This window comes from Nerophis lumbriciformis, linkage group LG05, assembly GCF_033978685.3.
Source record: "Nerophis lumbriciformis linkage group LG05, RoL_Nlum_v2.1, whole genome shotgun sequence".
Classification (NCBI taxonomy): domain Eukaryota; kingdom Metazoa; phylum Chordata; class Actinopteri; order Syngnathiformes; family Syngnathidae; genus Nerophis; species Nerophis lumbriciformis.
Window position 1 is genome coordinate 39,690,261 of NC_084552.2, and position 19,667 is coordinate 39,709,927.

The 19,667-nt window shown below is 41.0% G+C and overlaps 1 protein-coding gene across 3 annotated transcripts in view; it reads left to right on the top strand.

Annotated features, from left to right (window-relative positions):
* The window catches only part of kirrel1a (kirre like nephrin family adhesion molecule 1a), a 56,859-nt gene extending 37,752 nt beyond the window's left edge, over positions 1–19,107 (top strand). For 2 of the 3 annotated variants that reach the window (XM_061960353.2, XM_061960354.2), the window contains exons 4-15: positions 1,581–1,738; positions 1,818–1,968; positions 2,091–2,196; positions 4,587–4,735; positions 4,818–4,945; positions 6,719–6,845; positions 7,854–7,954; positions 10,250–10,466; positions 10,545–10,652; positions 13,356–13,483; positions 14,720–14,833; positions 16,670–19,107. In XM_061960353.2, coding sequence (XP_061816337.2) covers positions 1,581–1,738; positions 1,818–1,968; positions 2,091–2,196; positions 4,587–4,735; positions 4,818–4,945; positions 6,719–6,845; positions 7,854–7,954; positions 10,250–10,466; positions 10,545–10,652; positions 13,356–13,483; positions 14,720–14,833; positions 16,670–17,332 — 2,150 coding nt within the window. In that variant the 3' untranslated portion in view covers positions 17,333–19,107. The remainder of the gene's footprint in view (positions 1–1,580; positions 1,739–1,817; positions 1,969–2,090; positions 2,197–4,586; positions 4,736–4,817; positions 4,946–6,718; positions 6,846–7,853; positions 7,955–10,249; positions 10,467–10,544; positions 10,653–13,355; positions 13,484–14,719; positions 14,834–16,669) is intronic. The other variant, XM_061960355.2, reaches the window with a different exon arrangement.
* The last annotated feature ends 560 nt before the right edge of the window (positions 19,108–19,667 follow it).

Consider the following 19,667-nt stretch of genomic DNA (forward strand, 5'->3'; position numbering starts at 1 on the left):
ATCATGATTAATCCAAATTCAAATGTGTGAATACATGTGTGGTTGGGAGGTAGTGTGGGGGTTGTACACCCTGGTCAAGGGCCACCTCATCGCGCGGCCAACAAAACTTAGTGTTATTATTAGTTATTTTTTTCTTTACATTGTTTCTTTTACCGTATTTTAGATTTTTTTGTAGTTCTATATTACTTCTACAATGTGCCGAGGGCCAATATAAAAAAAGTTGCGGTCCATAAATGACCCCTGGGATGCATTTTGGACACTACTGCTTTATATACTACAGGAACACTGTTGTTTTTAGGAACATTCTGAAAAATGTTAGTCTATACTAGTCGGATACCCCTGCCATACACTTGTAATAATAATAATAATAATAATAATAATAATAATAATAATAATAATAATAATAATAATAATATTAATGCATTTGATTTATATTGCACTTCATATTTTTTTTATGAATCTCACAGTGCTCCAACAGAGTAAAGATGAGACAAACAAGTGGGTTTTAAAAACTAATAGTCAAAATTAATTTAAAGCAACATTAATAGAAAAATAAAACAAAACATGTTCGAGACCAAAAATCACTCCATTCTTTACTGCTCGCTATCTGAGTTATTGTGCAGAAATATGGGGAGATAGCTACAAAAGTACACTTCATTCATTAACCGTGTTACAGAAAAGATCAGTTAGAATAATACATAATGATGAATATAGAGAACATTCAAACCCTTTATTCCTTGAATCGAAAATACTAAAATTCCACGACATAGTGAATTTGCAAACAGCTAAAATTATGCACAAAGCAAACTACAAACTGCTACCCAAGAATATACAACAATTCTTTTCAACAAAAGAGGAGAAATATAATCTTAGAGAAAAATGTACATTTGTATGCACGTACAACACTTAAGACCTTCAGTATATCAGTATGTGGAATTCAATTATGGAATGAATTAAGCAAAGAAATCAAACAATGTACTAATATAATCCACTTCTAGAAACTCTTCAAACTTAAAGTGTTTACAAAGTACAAAGAAGAAGAACTATGATAAACATTCTGAATTTATATCATCCATCCATTTATTTTCTAGATAATCTTACTCATCTCACCATATGAAATATAACTAACTTCAGTAATTATTATTTATTTATTCATTTATTTTTAATTGTAATTTATTCCTTCCTACTCCTTTTCGAACATGTTGAATAGAGAAACTGGAAATTGTGATGTATCATGTTGTATGCATGCATGTTCCAAATATACACAAACTCAAACTCAAATTCAAACTCAAACCTGCAGGGACTTTTTAGCAAAATACTTTTTCAAAAAGATAGTTTTTTTTTTAAGTTAAGTGTCTATATGCTTAGTGATGCATTTTTCTTGATCCTTATATAATATATGCACACAATTTATGATCCAGATTGACGACAATTACTTTGCATGCTCAGATGGTGTCAAACCAGATTCAGATTGCACTAGTCATTGTGTCTTTATATTCTTTATGTTGTGCTTCTATTCCATCCAGGCCACTTTTAAAATCTGAACAGCTTCCTTTTTGGTTCTTTCATCCTCTCTGCAGTCCCCCCAGACGACCCGGTTATCGACGGCGGTCCGGAGGTTCTCCTCAACGCTGGGGAATCCTACAACCTCAGCTGTGTGTCTCGAGGCGCTAAGCCGCCTTCCATGATCGAGTGGCTTAAAGACGGCCTACCTGTAGACGGGGCTGTCAGCGGCACCGTGAGTCCCGTGTAAAAAAAAAAAAAAGCAATCAGTGTTCACAGTGTTCAACCTTTGCCCTGATGTGTGGTCGCTTTAGGAGGTTCTTCCAGACCGCAAGCGAGTGACCACGCGCAGCTTCCTGCCCGTCCATCCCATCGACACGGACACGGGCAGGAACTACAGCTGCGTGGCCTCCAACCTGGCAGCCCCTGCGGGCAGGACCACAACAGTCACCCTCAACGTGCACCGTAAGCACGCCAACGCCGTCCCGTCAGCAGAAAAGCAAAACACTTTGCCGCAGCTCGTTTGGAGTCAAACAGAGGGCGCACACGTTTTGGAAGTGTCTTATTTTGTGAACTTTTTCTCCCAGATCCACCAACTGTGACCTTGTCCATTGAGCCTCGCTCTGTCTTGGAGGGCGACAGGGTCACCTTCACCTGCCAGGCCCACGCTAACCCCCCTATTATGGGCTACAGGTCAGCACAGCGCTCATATTGGAATGTGTTTAAAATTCTAATACATTAAGATCACAGTAGGTTAAAAAGTCATCAATTTAATAATGTGTGTAATTTAGTTAAAATCGATTTTCTCCATTCATTGTTCAGAACAAACCTAAAGTCAATTAAACTGAATGACTTAGGGAGGAATGGACACGAGCGTCCCAGTGTGCCTTGTGTTTGTTGATTTGTAATTGTGTGTTTTACATGTTGCTAGTTGAGTAAATGTTTTCTCTCGATGCCCTCGTAGTGAAGCAGGTTGCACTACAAAAAACACACAATCATATTAAAAGACACACACAAACAGTAAAAATACAGTAAAAATGCTGCAATCACATAACAACTGTATGCATGAGTGGAATGCTGCAAATTGAAGTGATATCTGTTACGGTTGTACAGAGGAAGAAGACGGCACAGACAACAGGGGCGTCGTTTAACTCTATATTTATTTAAATACAATAATATGAAGTGTGTAGTAACCCAAATGTGTGTATGGTGTGCGACTATGTGTGGGAATTAAATGTTGCGTATTACCAGTAGTGTTGAGCGAGAGGCGGAAGTCCAAAGAGGGGCAAGACTGGCTCGGGGGTCCGTGAGCAGGCAGGAAGTCGGGGGCAATAGAGAGGCGTCAAAGTACGTGTCCAGGCGGGAGGTCGAGATCCAAAAGGTGCAGCCAGAGAACCAGAGGGGAACACAGGGAGACGAGACACAAATCTCGTAACGCGAGAACGGAGGTAGACTGCTGGAAGACGACAAGGGGGACATGAGACCAATCAACACAGAGGGGGAAAAAACACAGAGAGAGAGTATGCATATAGCGAGTAGAATATCGGCTTACTGTACAGTAACAGGTAGCTACGTTCTGGCCCAGGATGCAGGTTTACACAGGCTTAAGAAGGCAGGTCCTCTCATCAGCGACAGGTGTGTTGATTGCTGATTGCTGATTGAATGTAGCTGCTTGCTGCAGCTGGAGTGACGTTTGTTGGCGCGCTCTTGGAGGTGCGCCCAGCACAGCGCACAGATGAATGCGTACTTGTGTGCGCCCGGGCCGTGACAATATCCTTCTTCAACGGACGGGATGACCAGAAGAACGTTGGCAGAATGAAAATGTACATTTTTATTTATGTCTTTGTTGAACATTTGTTCGTAAAAATTGGTCGCTTCATAATACTGTAAATTATTACGTCTTTTAACAATTGGCCCAAGTGACCCCGAAAGGGACAAACGGTAGGAAATTAATGGTAAATTCATCTAATTTAATTTGTTACCTCTGACACAAAGCTAAGATGTGGATGTTTTGTTCAGATAGCTTAGCATGTATTGGTTTTAATATTTTTCATGAACAACAACAATCAAAGTGTCCCTCGCGTCCTTTGATTTTTCTGTATGTGGCCCTTATGGAAAAAGTTTGGACAATTTATGTGATTGCAGCATTTTTAATTTGCAGCGGGCCACCTTGCAGCGGGCCACCTTACTTACATATGTAGTTGATTTACTGCAATATTACTCTTATTGCTTGACTGCACCATGAGCGAGAGTGTTGTTAATGATATAATAATAACTTTATGCTGTATTGTTTGATATTTGCTAAGCTGTGAAAGGGAAATATAGAAATACTTGCGTATAAAGTACTTTCTTGCATTATGTTATGAAATATTAAAACTTGCTACAATCTTAAATATTATTAATTCAAATAAGCAGCATATTGACAAAGTTAGTTGTTCATTTAAAAATAGCTTTAAGTTTGTGGGAAAATATTTGTGGAAAAATTCTAATATTAAGTCCAAGCAAACTGGAATTTTTTTTTCAGTTCAGTTAAGTTTCAGTTTATTTCGAACATGCATACGATACAATGTAATGCATCACACAATTCCAGTTTTTTCGTCCGAAAAGGAGTAGGAAGAAGCAGAGCTTATTTAATCCTACCCCTTTTCATACCATAGCAATTTTATCCAATTTCCTTGTTCTCTGTAACAGAATAGGGAACAAATAAATAATATACCATAGTAAGCAAACACATATTAAATACATAAATAATCTTCGTCTCAATAAAAAAAAAGGAAAAAAAGGGTTCAAGATGTTCAGCATAATTCTTGTTCTGTGTACTTTGTGAACACTTGTTTTAACTGAAGAGAAAAATAAAATCATTTCAAATCAATTTAGTTTGCTGGATTAACATAATTTTAGTATACATTGTCATTACTTTACCATATTGAATGCAAACCGTCACATTTTTGTTTTGGTTAGATCTCTCTGTAAGATGTGCACTTACCCGGCCACAATATTAGGCACACCTGCACAATTCAGAAGATGGGAAAAAATGCTGAAACCTTGTGTTGGCTATCACCCGACCCTCTTCCCCCCAATAGGTGGGCAAAGGGTGGTGTGGTTCTCCAAGGTGCCAGAGAGAGCGTGTTCACCACCAAGGCCGACCACTCCTTCTTCACCGAGCCCGTCTCTTGCCTGGTGTTCAACGCCGTGGGAAAGACCAACGTCAGCATCTTGGTGGATGTTCAATGTGAGTGCCGCCCTGCGTCCAAGCGGTCCAGTCATGGTCGTTCCATCCTGTGTTTTGACGCTTTCTTTTCGCTGTCCTCCAGTCGGTCCTATTCTCTTGGTGGAGCCTCAGCCCAAAACGGTGGACGTGGACTCGGACGTCACCCTCAACTGCAAATGGGCCGGAAACCCCCCACTCACACTCACGTGGTTCAAGAAAGGTTCTAACAGGGTGAGGACAAAGTGTCTTCTAATTGATTCATGCGTGCACAGAAGATGTATTTAAATTAGGGCTGTGGAATATAACAAGTTAACTCATGCGATTAATCACACAAAAAATGCAATAATCATATGTATATGCAGATTAATCACTGAATTTATTTTACCTTAACCACGTACAGTTACCTAAAAGGCGGTATGGGTTGTTATACAGTCAGTGATCAGGTTAATGCATATGTTAGTACAAAGATGAGTGAGGAGACACAGGTGTGTTCGCTGGAAAATTTCCTTATAAAATACACCCTAACTGGACACTAGATACAATTGTTATCAAGTTTTGAACAAATAAATGCAGTGCATTCAAGTAGCCTCAAACATTTTTATTTAAAATCCTGGCTGACGTTCTGACAATATATTTGCATTTATGTCCAAATATTTGGATCTTTTTTAAGTTAATAAAATTAAACAAACAAGTAATAACCTGTGATTAATCCAAAAGTGTGATTAATCTGATAAAAAAAAACTAGTGATTTGACAGTACTAACTTAAAGATAGGCTGTTCCATAAATGTTTTAATTAAAATACATTTGTCCCTCAAAACATTGCACTTTGCGGTTTCACTGTCTCTTATTTCTTTTTTTGTTTTGTTTTGGGGGTTTTCGAGCATATTTTACGTATTGCTGGCCTAAATTACGCATTTTAAGCATACAAATGGCAAAATAAAGAAAACAGTGTTGAAACTACAGTATTATTGGCAAATAGATAAGACCAAATCAATCAGAGCACAATGTTCAATATCGTGGCCACTGATTGTCTCGGCCTCAGGTTACTAAATTGGTGTAAAGATGACAATGTGGGTAGTATTTCATGTTCAGGAGGCTCTCATCATGGGAAAAACACTTACTTAGAAGGTCGTAAACAGTTTTTTTTTTTGCCCTGGCTATAAAAAAAATAAAAATAATTATAACTAATCATTCCTACTTTGCGGAAATTCCTTTACCACGGACAGGCCCGGAACCAATGAACAGTGTTTGACGAGGGATGCCTGTACTTTTTTTTGTAACTAAAATAACTATTACAGTAATTTACCGTTTTTGGTTGTTAATGAATTTCCATGAAGTAGGAACCATTTAGTATAAATCAAATATTTTCATAGCTAGAGGATAAAAATCTGGTTACTACCTTTCAAATATTTTTTCAACACCATGAGAGCCCTCTAGACATGAAATAATGAAATAACTATTTTAATCCAATATAGTAAAGCTCCCTGAGGCTGAGCCAATCAGTGGCCATAATACTGAACAGTACGCTCTGATTGGTTTGGTGTCAGTGGCCACAATACTGAACAGTACGCTCTGATTGGTTTGGTGTCATTTTGGGCCAATACTACTATTACTACTACTACTATTGACATTTCTTGTTCATTTAGCCATTTATTTATTTTTGCTTGGAAATGCTCCATTTAGGGCGAAATGTAGTAAAATAAGCTAATAGCCATTTATATACAGTATTTATTTTATTTTTGATTCAGCTCTCAACATGCATTCTGTTAGACTTTGTGGGTGTACCTAATGAAGTGGCCAGTAAATGTGGATGAACATAGGCTAAGTCATCTGAAGGATTTGGTTGCTAGGCAACAGCAGAGCCTGAGAGAGACAGGTTAAAAGAGGACAGGCAGGTTTGCATTACTTACAGGGTCGCCGGGCATATACTGTACAACATATGCATTTGTGCTCCCTCGTTAATGGTCAGCCCGCGCATTACTACGTGCTCTGCTCCCACGCAGGTCCTCAGTAACAGCAACCAGCTGTACCTGAAGTCCGTGAGCCAGGCCGACGCCGGCCAGTACGTGTGCAAGGCCATTGTGCCGCGAATTGGAGTTGGAGAGACAGAGGTCACGCTCACTGTCAACGGTCAGGCAGCAACAACACTCACAAGTCCAAATTGTCTATATCATGGGTGTCAAACTCAACATAAACACAACAGAACAAATACCCAGAACACCTTACAGCCCTAACTCTTACAGTGTAGATGTTCTCCCAAAATGTGTTTGTCATTCTTGTTTGGTGTGGGTTCACAGTGTGGCGTATATTTCTAACAGTGTTAAAGTTGTTTATACGGCCACCCTCAGTGTAACCTGTATCGCTGTTGATCAAGTATACGTTCCTTTCACGTGTGTGTGCGTACAGAAGCCGCACATATCTTGTGACTGGGCCGGCATGTTGTTAGAATGGATGAAAAGCGGACGTGACGACAGTTCGTAGAGGACGTTAAATGCAGTGCCTTTAAGGCACACCCCCAAGACTGTGGTCCGGGTGGACTACGAGATATAATGACTGATGAACACCTTTGTTCGATAATGAAGGTTGCCTCAGCTCAAAGACCGAGCCCCGACATTAATGAACTAGCATCCAAGAAAAGATGGCAGGTATCTGGCTTGGACACATCAGATTAGATCAGTGTGTTGCAAACTGAGCAGTTTAAAGTCCTGAATGGTTGGTTTATTCATTGTTATTTTATTTTCAAATGTATTAGCCTGTGGAAAACGTTAAAGTTGATATTTACCTCAGAAGGCTGCAAATAGAAAAGAGGCATTCAATTTTTATTTAAATTGTATTTGATATGCCATAGATATTTTTTAATTATTGTTATTATTATTTGAAACTCGATTTTGCATGTTACTATAAAGTTATATAAGCCTTGCTTGTTCAATATTTAATGCAAAACTTGTTTGGGTCCCTATTAAAAGGTTAATTTGTTCAACCTTGGCCCGCGGCTTTGTTCAGTTTTAAATTTTGGCCCACTCTGTGTTTGAGTTTGACACCCCTGGTCTATATCGTTATTCTTTAAGAACCAAGATGGGAGTGATGTATGTTGTATAGGAGCTGCATACGACTGAATATGTTTTCTGACCTGCACAGGTCCTCCCATCATCTCCAGCGACCCCATCCAGTATGCGGTGCGAGGGGAACGAGGCGAGGTGAAATGCTTCATAGCGAGCACGCCTCCTCCTGATAAGATTGTAAGTAGAAAACGCGTTGCTACAAAGTGCAAATGTTTGTTTATTAGTGAGAAAGGTTACATTAAAAAATAATATTACATGAGGTAAACAAGACTTTATTGAGAAATGGGGCGTGGGCAAAGAAGAAACAGATCAAATGTTGGTGCAGACTGAGGATCCAAGGGGGAGTATTACAGTGAGTAATGCATGCACACATTAGTGGGTGTCAATGAAGGTGCTGAGCCAAATTAGCATTGTTTGGCCTTAGGGGAGGTTTGCGTCATCAGTGACATCATAATACTATTCCGGATTTTAGGCACTGTCATTTACAAAAAAAAAAAAGAAAAAGAAAACCACCCTCCATCCCATAATATCAACAAACCAACGCTAAGCTGGTCCACATTTAGCTCTTGCGTCACAAAAAGCGTCCCGAATGCTTTCTCCGCTCAGCCGCACCACGCACGCGTAGCGGTTCCTTGACGGATGCGTCCTGACTGGCGTCCCCCTAATGCAAGCGCCGCGTGCAGCTTGGGACATGAAAAGATTTATAAAATATAAAAAGGACGAAGGGGGGAACAGTTGTCCCGGTAAACGCCACAGCCGGGAGAATCTCCTTCTCCCGAACAAGTGGGCGCATTATGGGAACATGTGGGCTTATGCATAATTAACTGGCCTCAGTACAGTATATGCTGAATAATACAGTTGCTTTTAGTGGCTTTAAAGATGGAGGATGTGCACGATTCCCCCCCAACCTCACCTACCTAAGCATGGCCCCTCTGCATGCCATGTAGGGAAATACATGCATGTCATCAGATAAAGAGGTCAACAGAGAAAATGTGTGAAACATAATAGTACGTAGGTGTCGCTTCACTGATCCATTCATTTTCTATACCGCTTGTCTTCAACGGGGTCACAGTTCAGCTGGAGTCTATCCCAGCTGACTTTGGGGCGAGAGGCGACGTACCTCGCCTTGGACTGGTCAGCAGTCAATCACAGTACACAAATAGACACATATCCATTCGGACATGTTGAAAGGAGAAATGAGAATATGTAAATTATATGATGTATCATATTGTAACTGTATACATGTTCGAAATAAACTGAAACCATCCTATCCTATCCTATCCTATCATGTCCTAACTTAGACTTCCTTTTATTGTCATTCAAATTTGAACTTTACAGTACAGATAAGAACAAAATTTTGTTGCATTAGCTCGTTGAAGTGCAGGAAAATATAGCAATAAGGTCCAGATATAAATAAATAGATTACTGTACAGATAAATATATTGCACTTTTGCATATGCATCCACGTTTATGGATGTATGTTATATTGTCTTTATATTCCATAGAGTTAATCCGTTTTGGGGGGTGGGGGGGGGAATTGTTCAAGAGTCTTATGGCCTGAGGGAAGAAGCTGTTACAGAACCTGGAGGTTCTGCTACGGAGGCTGCAGTGAAAACAGTCCAGCAGTGAAAACAGTCCTTGGTGGGGGTGGGAGGAGTCTACAGATTTTCTGAGCCTTGGTCAGGCAGCGGCTTTTTGCGATTTCCTGGATAGGAAGAGGAGAAATCCTGATTATCTTTTCCGCCGTCCTCACCACTCTCTGCAGAGACTTCCAGTCTGAGGCACTGCAGGCTCCAGTCCAGACAGAGATGCAGTTGGTCAGCAGGCTCTCTATAGTGCCTCTGTAGAATGTGGTGAGAATGGGGGGAGGGAGCTGTGCTCTTTTCATCCGACGCAAAAAGTGCATGCGCTGCTGAGTTCTTTTTACAAGAGCTCCGGTGTGTAGGGACCAGGTCATATTGTCAGTTATCTGCACCCCCAGGAACTTGGTACTGCTTACCATCTCCACTGCTGTGTCGTTGATGAAGCCTATCATATCCTAGTTTATCCTATCTTATCCTAGCCTAGCCTAACCTAGCCTTATCTATCCTATGCTATTTTATTTTATGTTTGTGGGAATAAACCGGGGGAAATCACTGCATGCACAGACATTTTAACCTTCAATATCCTGATTGTGAGGCCAACATTTTTCGGGGTATTCTGCTCTAATACGGTACAGCTGTACCTGATAGAAAAGAATAGAACTTTATTGTCATTGCACTTAAAAAGTACAATAAAATTTGTTTTCAGTACAACCCATCCAAGAACAGACATACAATATACAGTTACAGGGGTTAGAACATGAAAGAGGGAGGAAGTGTACATGTGGAGAGGAGGAGGAGGAGAAAATGATGTGATGTAATGAAGTGTCCAATGAGTGCATTTTGTGTTATAGAGTGATGGAATAATGTGTGTGCATGTGTGTGTGTTCAGGTGTGGGCGTGGAAAGAGAACGTGTGGGAGGAGGAGAAGGGAACGCTGCTGGAGCGCTACACGGTGGAGCAGAGCAGGTCGTCAGCAGAGGGCGGCGGCGTCCTCTCCACGCTGACCATCAACAACGTGATGGAGTCTGACTTCCTGACCTCATACAACTGCACGGCCTCCAACTCCTTCGGGGCCGGCACCATGATTATCACGCTGGAAGAGGCCGGTGGGTTGCGAGGAGAAAGAAAGTCGAATATTGCCGTGTCTCCTGACAAGACTTGACTGTTGCGTTGTGTTATTGCAGATGAATTTCCAGTAGGGATAATCGCCGGCTGGACGGTGGGAGCCACCATCTTCTTGTTCATCCTCCTCCTGTTCCTCGTTCTCATCTTCTACCTGCAGCGCAAAGGCAGTGAGTAACACCATCTACCAGTATATCGATGCCAAATGCCAGTTTCATGCTGATGCTAATACCAATAACAATGTTTCCTCTCCTGATGTGCTGCACATAAAAGGGTGAAAATGTGTCAAAAAATTACCCTCAACTGTTGCCTGTGCTATTATTTTTCTGACAGTACTATTAACCCCAAAGTTTTACCCCAAAAATCGAGGTAGCCTAAAATTTCTCACACCTCAATAACAATGTTTCCTCTCCTGATGTGCTGCACATCAAAGGGTGAAAATGTGTCAAAAAATGACCCTCTACTGTTGCCTGTGCTATTATTTTTCTGACAGTACTATTAAACCCCAAAGTTTTACCCCAAAAATCGAGGTAGCCTAAAATTTCTCACACCTCAATGCGCTCTGTAGAATATCCGCCGTAACTTTAGGATTTTTTGTCAATTTACTACAAAAGTTGGTACATTTAGGGGACTGACAAACACATGTGTGTCAAATGTAAACAAGATTGGCTGGAAAAACATGCAAAAGTTTGCAAAAGTTCTTTACTTAGCAACTGGAGTGAAACTTGCTTAAGTCAATCCCACAAATTCTTCTTACCGAGGAGCACATTTTATTCGATAAAGTTAGTAATTGTATAATATAATGTTCTGTTAAACCACTAATGGCAACATAAGCTAGCCGGTGGGGTTCTTGTTATATTTTATGGTTTGAAAAAATATAACTTTGAGTAAGTTGCAAACAGCTCCTTTAAGTTGACGTCCACATACATGGTCAACTACTTTTGTCGACGTCAAATTTGAGACCCAAACGAGCCAGTTTATGTGTTGTAGTGTCGTTAACGTCCTCATCATCCCTATGCAGCGTGAAATGACAACAATATCACTACTGTCCACTAACCAACATTAAAGTGTGCACACTAAAAGCATGGCTTAAAGGTCTGTTTTCAAAGGAAAAAAAAAAAGAACGTTTATGTTAAATCATTAGTGGTTTAACAGAACACATTTGTTCATAATCGTGTATATTTTCACAGTTGCTAAGTTTATGTAATAACATTTAATGCACACATACAAAAGCAGTCCAAGAGAAGCAATGAACAATTAGCAGTCATATTGTTGTTATGATAAAATATAAATTGAATGACAGATAACGCTAACTATCCAAATCTCTATTAATAGCTAACAACACCCAAAGCTATGTACGTACGTACATAGTTATGTCATTATGTCCTAAAAGCAGCAAGAGGGCGGAATCCATCCATCCATCCATTTTCTACCGCTTGTCCCTTTCGGGGTCGCGGGGGGTGCTGGAGCCTGCATTCGGGCGGAAGGCGGGGGTACACCCTGGACATATACTTCGTAAAATACAGTGGAAAGTTAGCGCACTCTCTGCATTTGTGTAAATATTGCAAACAGACCCTTTAACCTAGTTTATTAACACAATCAAAAATGTCATTGTAATCAAAACATTTAACGTAATTACCAAAGTTTGAGTGGCAAATGTGTGCGCAATGGTTAGTTTTGGTTTCGGTTACAGGTGGCGACACAAGCGATTTTCGCCGTAATTGCCCATACGTCATTGACCATTTGTCTAAAAAGACTTGCATGATATCTGTATTACATATGTATTCCCAAGCATTTTTACCACAACCCATATGGGGCATCACTAATTTCATTTACACTGGGGTATGTACGAGCAAGTCTGCCCTACAACAAGAGGATAGAGAACAAGAAGGAGCTTATTGACTACAGCGCAAACTACAATGGCTCTGGGTACATTTAAACCAAAGGTGGCCAAACTTTTTCCACCAAGGGCCGCATACTGAAGAGTCAAAGCATGCATTAGTCAAAGCTAATATATATATATATATATATATATATATATATATATATATATATATATATATATATATATATATATATATATATATATATATATATATATTTAAAGACAAAAGCCAGTAAAATGTAGGAGAATAGGGGAAAAAAAGTCAATGTAATGACAAAAAAAAGTCAATGTAATGACAAAAAGGTGACATTTTATTTCTGATTCCGAATAACAATACACTTTTTCACCCGTAATACAAAGCTGGCATCAAGATTTGTCCTAAAAACATATGTAATGTCTGGTTTTAGAATAAAAAAAGATTAATATGGACCCTGCATACTTAAAAAATGGTGGAAAAATTTGGTCAACCCTGATCTTATTAGTGGCCTATTAATATCTAAATTTCACCTTTTTCTCAAAATATTACGTCTTTTTTCTTACATTTACATTGTTGTTTTTTTTCTCTACAATATACTGCAGGACAAAAACAAATAGAGCTTTGGACACCCGTGATTTATACCAAATATGTATAAGCCGCTGACGGTTTTCCCAATTTGTGACCAATTGTTCACATTCCAAACAGCTCGTTTGGAGGAAGTATGAAGAAAAGCAAGTTTATTTTATAAATATAGTATCTCCGCAATGCCTCTACGGTTGGATTTCACATTTTTGGTACTTATGCAGATCCCAAATACACAACAGCAGGTACCAATAGGTACAAATATTTGGTTTTAAGTATCTGAGTCCATCACTACAGCACAGCAAGGATAGTCACATAGCAGTAAATAAACTCCTGTATGCATGCAGGCACCTGCTGACTCTGTTCTTGTAAAATCCCAAGACGTGTTTTCTTTTGTGTGTGTGTGACCTCGTCGTGTTTTGCTTCCAGGCCGTAGAGGGGTCACGCTGGGCAAACCGGACATTAAAGTGGAAACCATCAACAAGGAGAGCCACAGTTTGGAAGAGGACTCGGGCAGCGTATCCACAGCCTCACGTATGGTCAAGGCCATGTACTCGGTAAGTTGCGTGTATGTGCCCGTCGTGTGCGTGCGGTTGTGTGTGTGTGTGTGCGTGTGTGTGTATGTTAAGGTTGTCCCTATACCAAAATTTATATCGAAATGTATGTATATATATATATATACATATATATATGTATATATATATATATATATATATATATACATATATATATAATACTATATACAAAATAAAGGGGACCACAAAAAAGTTCATTATTGGCTTTGTTTTTACAGAAAATGTAATGATACATTAAACATATGTTTCTTATTGCAATCAAAAACAGTTTACAATTTGACATACCATAATCTAGAATACGGTTAGAATAGAATAGAAAGCTTTATTGACATTGTATTAAATGCTTCGTGATTTATGGTTGCCAATTTGATCTGTGCTTTTTGACAAATAAAGTAATTAGTAAATACTTAAAACTATATGGCTAAAACTACACAGATACACATTGTTAAAGATAAAACACAAATTGTAGAAATTTGTTACAAAACTCAGTCATTTAACTTGCATTAGTTTAAGCTACGCAGCGGTTATGACTGTGCTATTAATTAGCAACAAGCCAACCAGCTGTGTGCGCGTCTATGTTATCTATATGTGCACAGCAGATGAGCGAGTTAACTACATTTACCTGTCACTTTTTAAACTCTTTGTGCAGATCTGGATGTTTGTTATTTAAAAATGTACCTTAGTTTGAAGCAAAGGTGGCAATACTAATCGCTACCTTAGGCGAGGAATGTTTTAAAGCAGCGTGGCGCGTCAGTGTTTTATAGCCTCACCTTTATCGATAGTTTCGAAGCCCAAATACCTCCATGTTGTGCTTCATGCACCCTCTTTAATAACCAGTAGAATTACCGTTTTTTTGACGTTTTTCCTCTCCACACTGTTTCTGCTTGTATGCGTGCTGGCACATTTTACATGCGCCTCGATTTAGCAACGTCACCACCGCACGGCAGCATGCGGATTAAAAAGAAGTAACAGTATTTTTCAAGGGCATCGTTTTTAATTCATTAGCACCACGAGTACTTTATTAGTACCGGTATACCGTACAACCCTAGTGTGTGTATGTGTGTGTGTGTATGTAGCCTCTCTTCCCTGTGAGCTCTTTTTTTTTAACACCTTTAATTCCATTTTCTCCTTTTCTCTCACTTACATCCTTCCCTCCTTTTTTCTCCCTCTTTTCTTCGGCACTTGCCTTCTTTTTATTTTGTTTGTTTGACCGTTTAGTTTCTCCCCTCTGTGTCCTTTTCTCCGTCCAACCAGCCCTTTAAGGATGACATAGAGCTCAAGTCGGACCTCCGCAGCGACACCTTGGAAACCCGCCAGGAGTACGACCTCAAGGTGAGGAGCACTCCCCTTTCATTTTACACCCATGCAGGCAAAGCAGACAAGATCAAATATAAAGTCAACTTCAAGCTGATTCATGCATATTAAATGCATTTTAACCCCCGGCGGGCTCCGGCTGAGGTGTGGAATGATTTTCATGCGTAAAGCTGTCAGAATGTTTCCCCACCAGAGCATTTTGCGCAGACACACGCTACAAAGCCTCCAGCTGGGGGACCAGTCGGTTCATTTTAAAGAAACGCAGACATGAATCCACCCCAGGAGGTGGTTAGATCACCCCAACAACAGCCGGGATGCTGTTTTACCCCCCGCCCCCTGCACGGCCTAAAGCCCTGTGAAACAATGCCTGAGCGTCTAGTGACGTGAGACATTATGGGATGGAAGACTCCTGTCACGAATAGTCAAGTCTTCCCGAGTTCAAGCCTGGCGAAAACACACTCTGATTCATGCAAATCATCAAGGATAAAAAAAATTTTTTTTTTATGTCAAATAAAACAAATGTATGGCTAGACTAGGGTTGTACAATATACCGGTACTAATAAAGTACTGCGGTACTAATGAATTAAAAAATATATCAATCAATCAATCAAAGTTGAATTATATAGCCCTTAATCACAAATGTCTCAAACGGCTGCACAAGCCACAATGACACACATCCCACATCAAGGAAACCCTGCAAGGGACCACAGATGTGGGGACCCCCCCCCCCTGGGGTGCAATGGATGCCGAGTGGATATAGTTAAGCACAAAAAGGTACTATACTGCCTCTGAAAAATACCGGTTACCCCTTTTTTTATTTTACGAGCATGACTGCGCGTTGTCGTCACGTTGTGGCATTGCTGGTTTTACGAGCAAAGGAGTACTTACAGGCAGACACGGTGTGTAGACAGAAAAGGGAGAATGGACGCATTTTGGTTTATAAACTATAACGATAAAGGGGAAGCTATAACACTGAAACACTGCTCAGCGGGAGGTGCTTTAAAGCACGACTAGCTAATTAGCGGTTAACGTCCATCCGCTGTCGGCAGTGTTTTAGCTACTTCCAAATCACTAATCCTCCATGGCGACAAATAAAGTAAGTTTCTAACAAGTTTCATCTCTGCAGGACGAGGAATAGCTAAACATGTTTCACTATACACCGTAGGAGGCTACAATAACTAACAACAATCATAACAATAATATAATGACATGTAGAAGGATTGTACTATTATGGTTTTAATTCGTTTTTCTTATTGGAACATGCATAAAGTTACAATATGGTACATCACACTACTGAAAATGAGTAGGAAGAAGCTTATTTGATTTATTTTTTACACATTTATTTGTGGACTTCCTGTGCTCAATTTGTAACGCAAACAAATCAATAAATTAATATTTAAATAATGATAAATGGGTTATACTTGTATAGCGCTTTTCTACCTTCAAGGTACTCAAAGCGCTTTGACAGTATTTCCACATTCACCCATTCACACACACATTCATACACTGATGGCGGGAGCTGCCATGCAAGGCGCTAACCAGCAGCCATCAGGAGCAAGGGGTGAAGTGTCTTGCCCAAGGACACAACAGATGTGACTAGGATGGTAGAAGGTGGGGATTGAACCCCAGTAACCAGCAACCCTCTGATTGCTGGCACGGCCACTCTACCAACTTCGCCAAATTAATAGGTAGAAGTCAGCAACTAATCATTAATTAAGTTTTTTGGTTTTTTTTGTTTACATCCGTAGTGGTCTTCTACCAAGCATTGCCAATGAATACAGAGTTATTTTCAGATGTGACATTGTTTTACAACATTTGTGGATGTCGTCGTAATTCCCTCTTGTGTTTTCCAAGGATCCCACTAACGGCTACTACAACGTACGAGCGTCTACACTCGACGAAGGACGCCCGGCGTCCCGCTCTACCATGCACTACTCCGACTACCGCTCTCCCACCGGGACACCAGGCGGGGCCGCATCCATCAGCAGCAGCGCAGCCGGCTCGGGGGCCACGGCCAGCGGCGGAGCCCCCGTTCCACCCGGCCCCCTCACCTCCCCGGGCCGCCCCCAGGCCTGCTACGACCCCCGCCCCCCTTCCAGACTGTCCCACATCAGCTATGCCCAGTTCAACACCTTCACCCGCGGAGGTCAGAGTCAGCAACCTCCGAGCAACCCAGCCCCGGCTGGGGGAGACTTCCCGGGGGACTGCAGCCTGCTGGACTCCACCAACCAGCTGGCCTACGACAACTACGGATACCCCTCTCATTACCAGACCTACCGTATGGGGTTCGCCCCGTCCAGCCTGGCCCCGCTCGAGGCCGGTCCCTCATATGAAATGTACGGGGTGGGTTCTGGGGTTGCAGTTCCTCCGGTTGGGGTGGGCCCCGGGGGTGCCACACCCTCAAGCTCAGACACGGGACTCGGGAAGTACGGCAGCTCCACTCGCTTCTCCTACACGTCACAACACTCCGACTACTCCCACAGCCGACACACGCAGAGGATGCAGACTCACGTGTGAGACGGACATGTCATGCCTAGCATGACCAGAGTACTGGCGATAGCGTTGCAGCTAAAAACACACACAGACACACACATATTTACATGCACACACTTACACGCCCCAGTGAACACAAATAAGGCACATGCACACTCGTGGAGGAGCGTGCCCTAGAGACAAGGGGGGAGGGGGATTTCCGTAGGAGAAAATGGAGACTTAGTAGAGACAAAAGTGTGGGAGATGCCACACCGGCTGTTTTTAAAACGGGAGCTCTAAGAGAGCAGACAGCGCAAGTCACAATCAAGACAAAGAAGAGGACGACAACGCGATCGCAGAGTCTTGACGAAGAGCGTTTCCGCCAAGCAGCACAGTGGGGTTCACTTGTCGAAGTCAAGAAAGGTACCTAAATAACAGGCTGGTAACGCGGCACTTTCTGTTATCTGACATCAGTAGTCCAGCTCGTAAAGGGGCGGGGCTTGAAACTCTGCAGTTTTCTAATTGGCAGACACAGAGTAATCACTTGGATGGGATTTGAAGATGACAAAAACAAAGCTGCCAAGAAGGAAGAACACCAAATGCTGGATGTCCTTCTTTGCTACGGTGCCAAACTGATGAGTACTAACTTGGTGGAAATATGGCTGTCAAGGCTGTATATGGTACACACTTATCAGCCAGTGGATATCATGTCATTTTTTCAGCCCATTCAAATTATTTCCATCATGCTTTTATAGCCAATATTTAGCCAAGGGAAAGTGATAAGTGACTGGTTGTAATCATTTTGCACGTCATCATCATCATCAGTATTCACGCTTTCTTTTCTCCTCCTGTCGTCTTTTTTATTTGCACACCCGATGAGAGCTTTGTATTCTATTTTTTAACATTACAGAATTATTTTTGTCAATGTAAAACATGTAATGATGCGTATGTTACGGACCAAAAGTTTGGAGGAGTTGTGCCATCAAAAAGGGTATATCAGTGTATAAAAGAAAACCTAGTGCCAAGTGTTCATATTGTTCTTCACGGTAGACCATGTACAGTATATGCAGTAGGAGCTCTTTCTATCAGCGACTGTTGCTTTACAAACCAGGTGAGAAACCTTGGGTCAGATTTTTTCCTCGGCTTGGGCCTTTTCTTTTTTTGCCCTGAGCTCTAAAATGAAAGACTGGTACGGATTGCAAGAACAACGTGGATGTTGGGTTTAGAACTGAGTGGCCTTATCAGGAAAACATAATATTTCCTCATCGTCTGCCTGCCAAAATGGCCCGAAGAGAATGTGTATGGAGAGGTTCCATGAAGGCTGTCTACAATATTGACATGTAGTAATGAGTGTGTGTTTGTGTGAGTGTGTGGGCATTGGCACGCACATCAATTTGTACAGTGTGTTTGTATAGACGTGTGAATGGATACGTGCATACTCCAAATGTCTGACTCATGTGCGCGTGGGACTGTTGTGTGCATGTCAATGTGTATACAATACATGTGTGTGTGCGACTGTGTGTACGTGCGATTGTGTGTGTGTGTGCGAGTGTGTGTTCCTATATATGTCTATCATTTCTCTCACAATCCAGTACTTTTATACCTCTGGTAGGACTGTATCCTGTATTATTGTGTCTTTGAATATAGACCCCAATGTTTATGTTATTGTACTGTTCAGTAGCAGGAAAAAAACTGTTTAAAATATGTACAAAAAAGCCCATTATCAACTCATTTTTTTATTTCATTATCTTCAATATTTTTAAAAATGGTATGTAATTATTTTTCCACAGTATTACATGAATAAAAGCACTGTTTTTTATATAAAAAAATATACATATAAAAGAGTGCTGTTTTCTTTATATGGTACTGTACAGCAGGGGTGTCCAAACTTTTTCCACCAAGAGCCGCATACTGAATATGAGCTAATATCCAAATGGCCCCCTCATACTATGAGGGGGCCATTTGGATATTTTTTTATTCTGTTAATGTTATGTACAAGGGGAGTAGACAGCACAGACAAGAAGGGAGTCATATTTATCTCTATGATTTATTTATATATATTCACTATATATATATAAATAACAAATAATAATATAAATAAACAAGGGTATGGAGTGTGACTAAATCCAAGAGTGTGTGCGGTGCGCGACTATGTGTGAATTAACTGTTGTGTGTTACCGGGAGTGTTGAGCGAGAGGCGGAAGTCCCGGAGGGGAAGGTAGGCTCGAATGTCCGTGAGACAGGCAGGTAGTCGGGGGTATAGCGAGGCGTCAAAAGGTCCGTGTCCAGGCGGAAGGTCGAGAAGGGGAAAACACAGGGGAGACGAGACGCACAGCTCGTCACGTGAAACAAAAGCAGACTGCAGGAAGGACGACAAGGA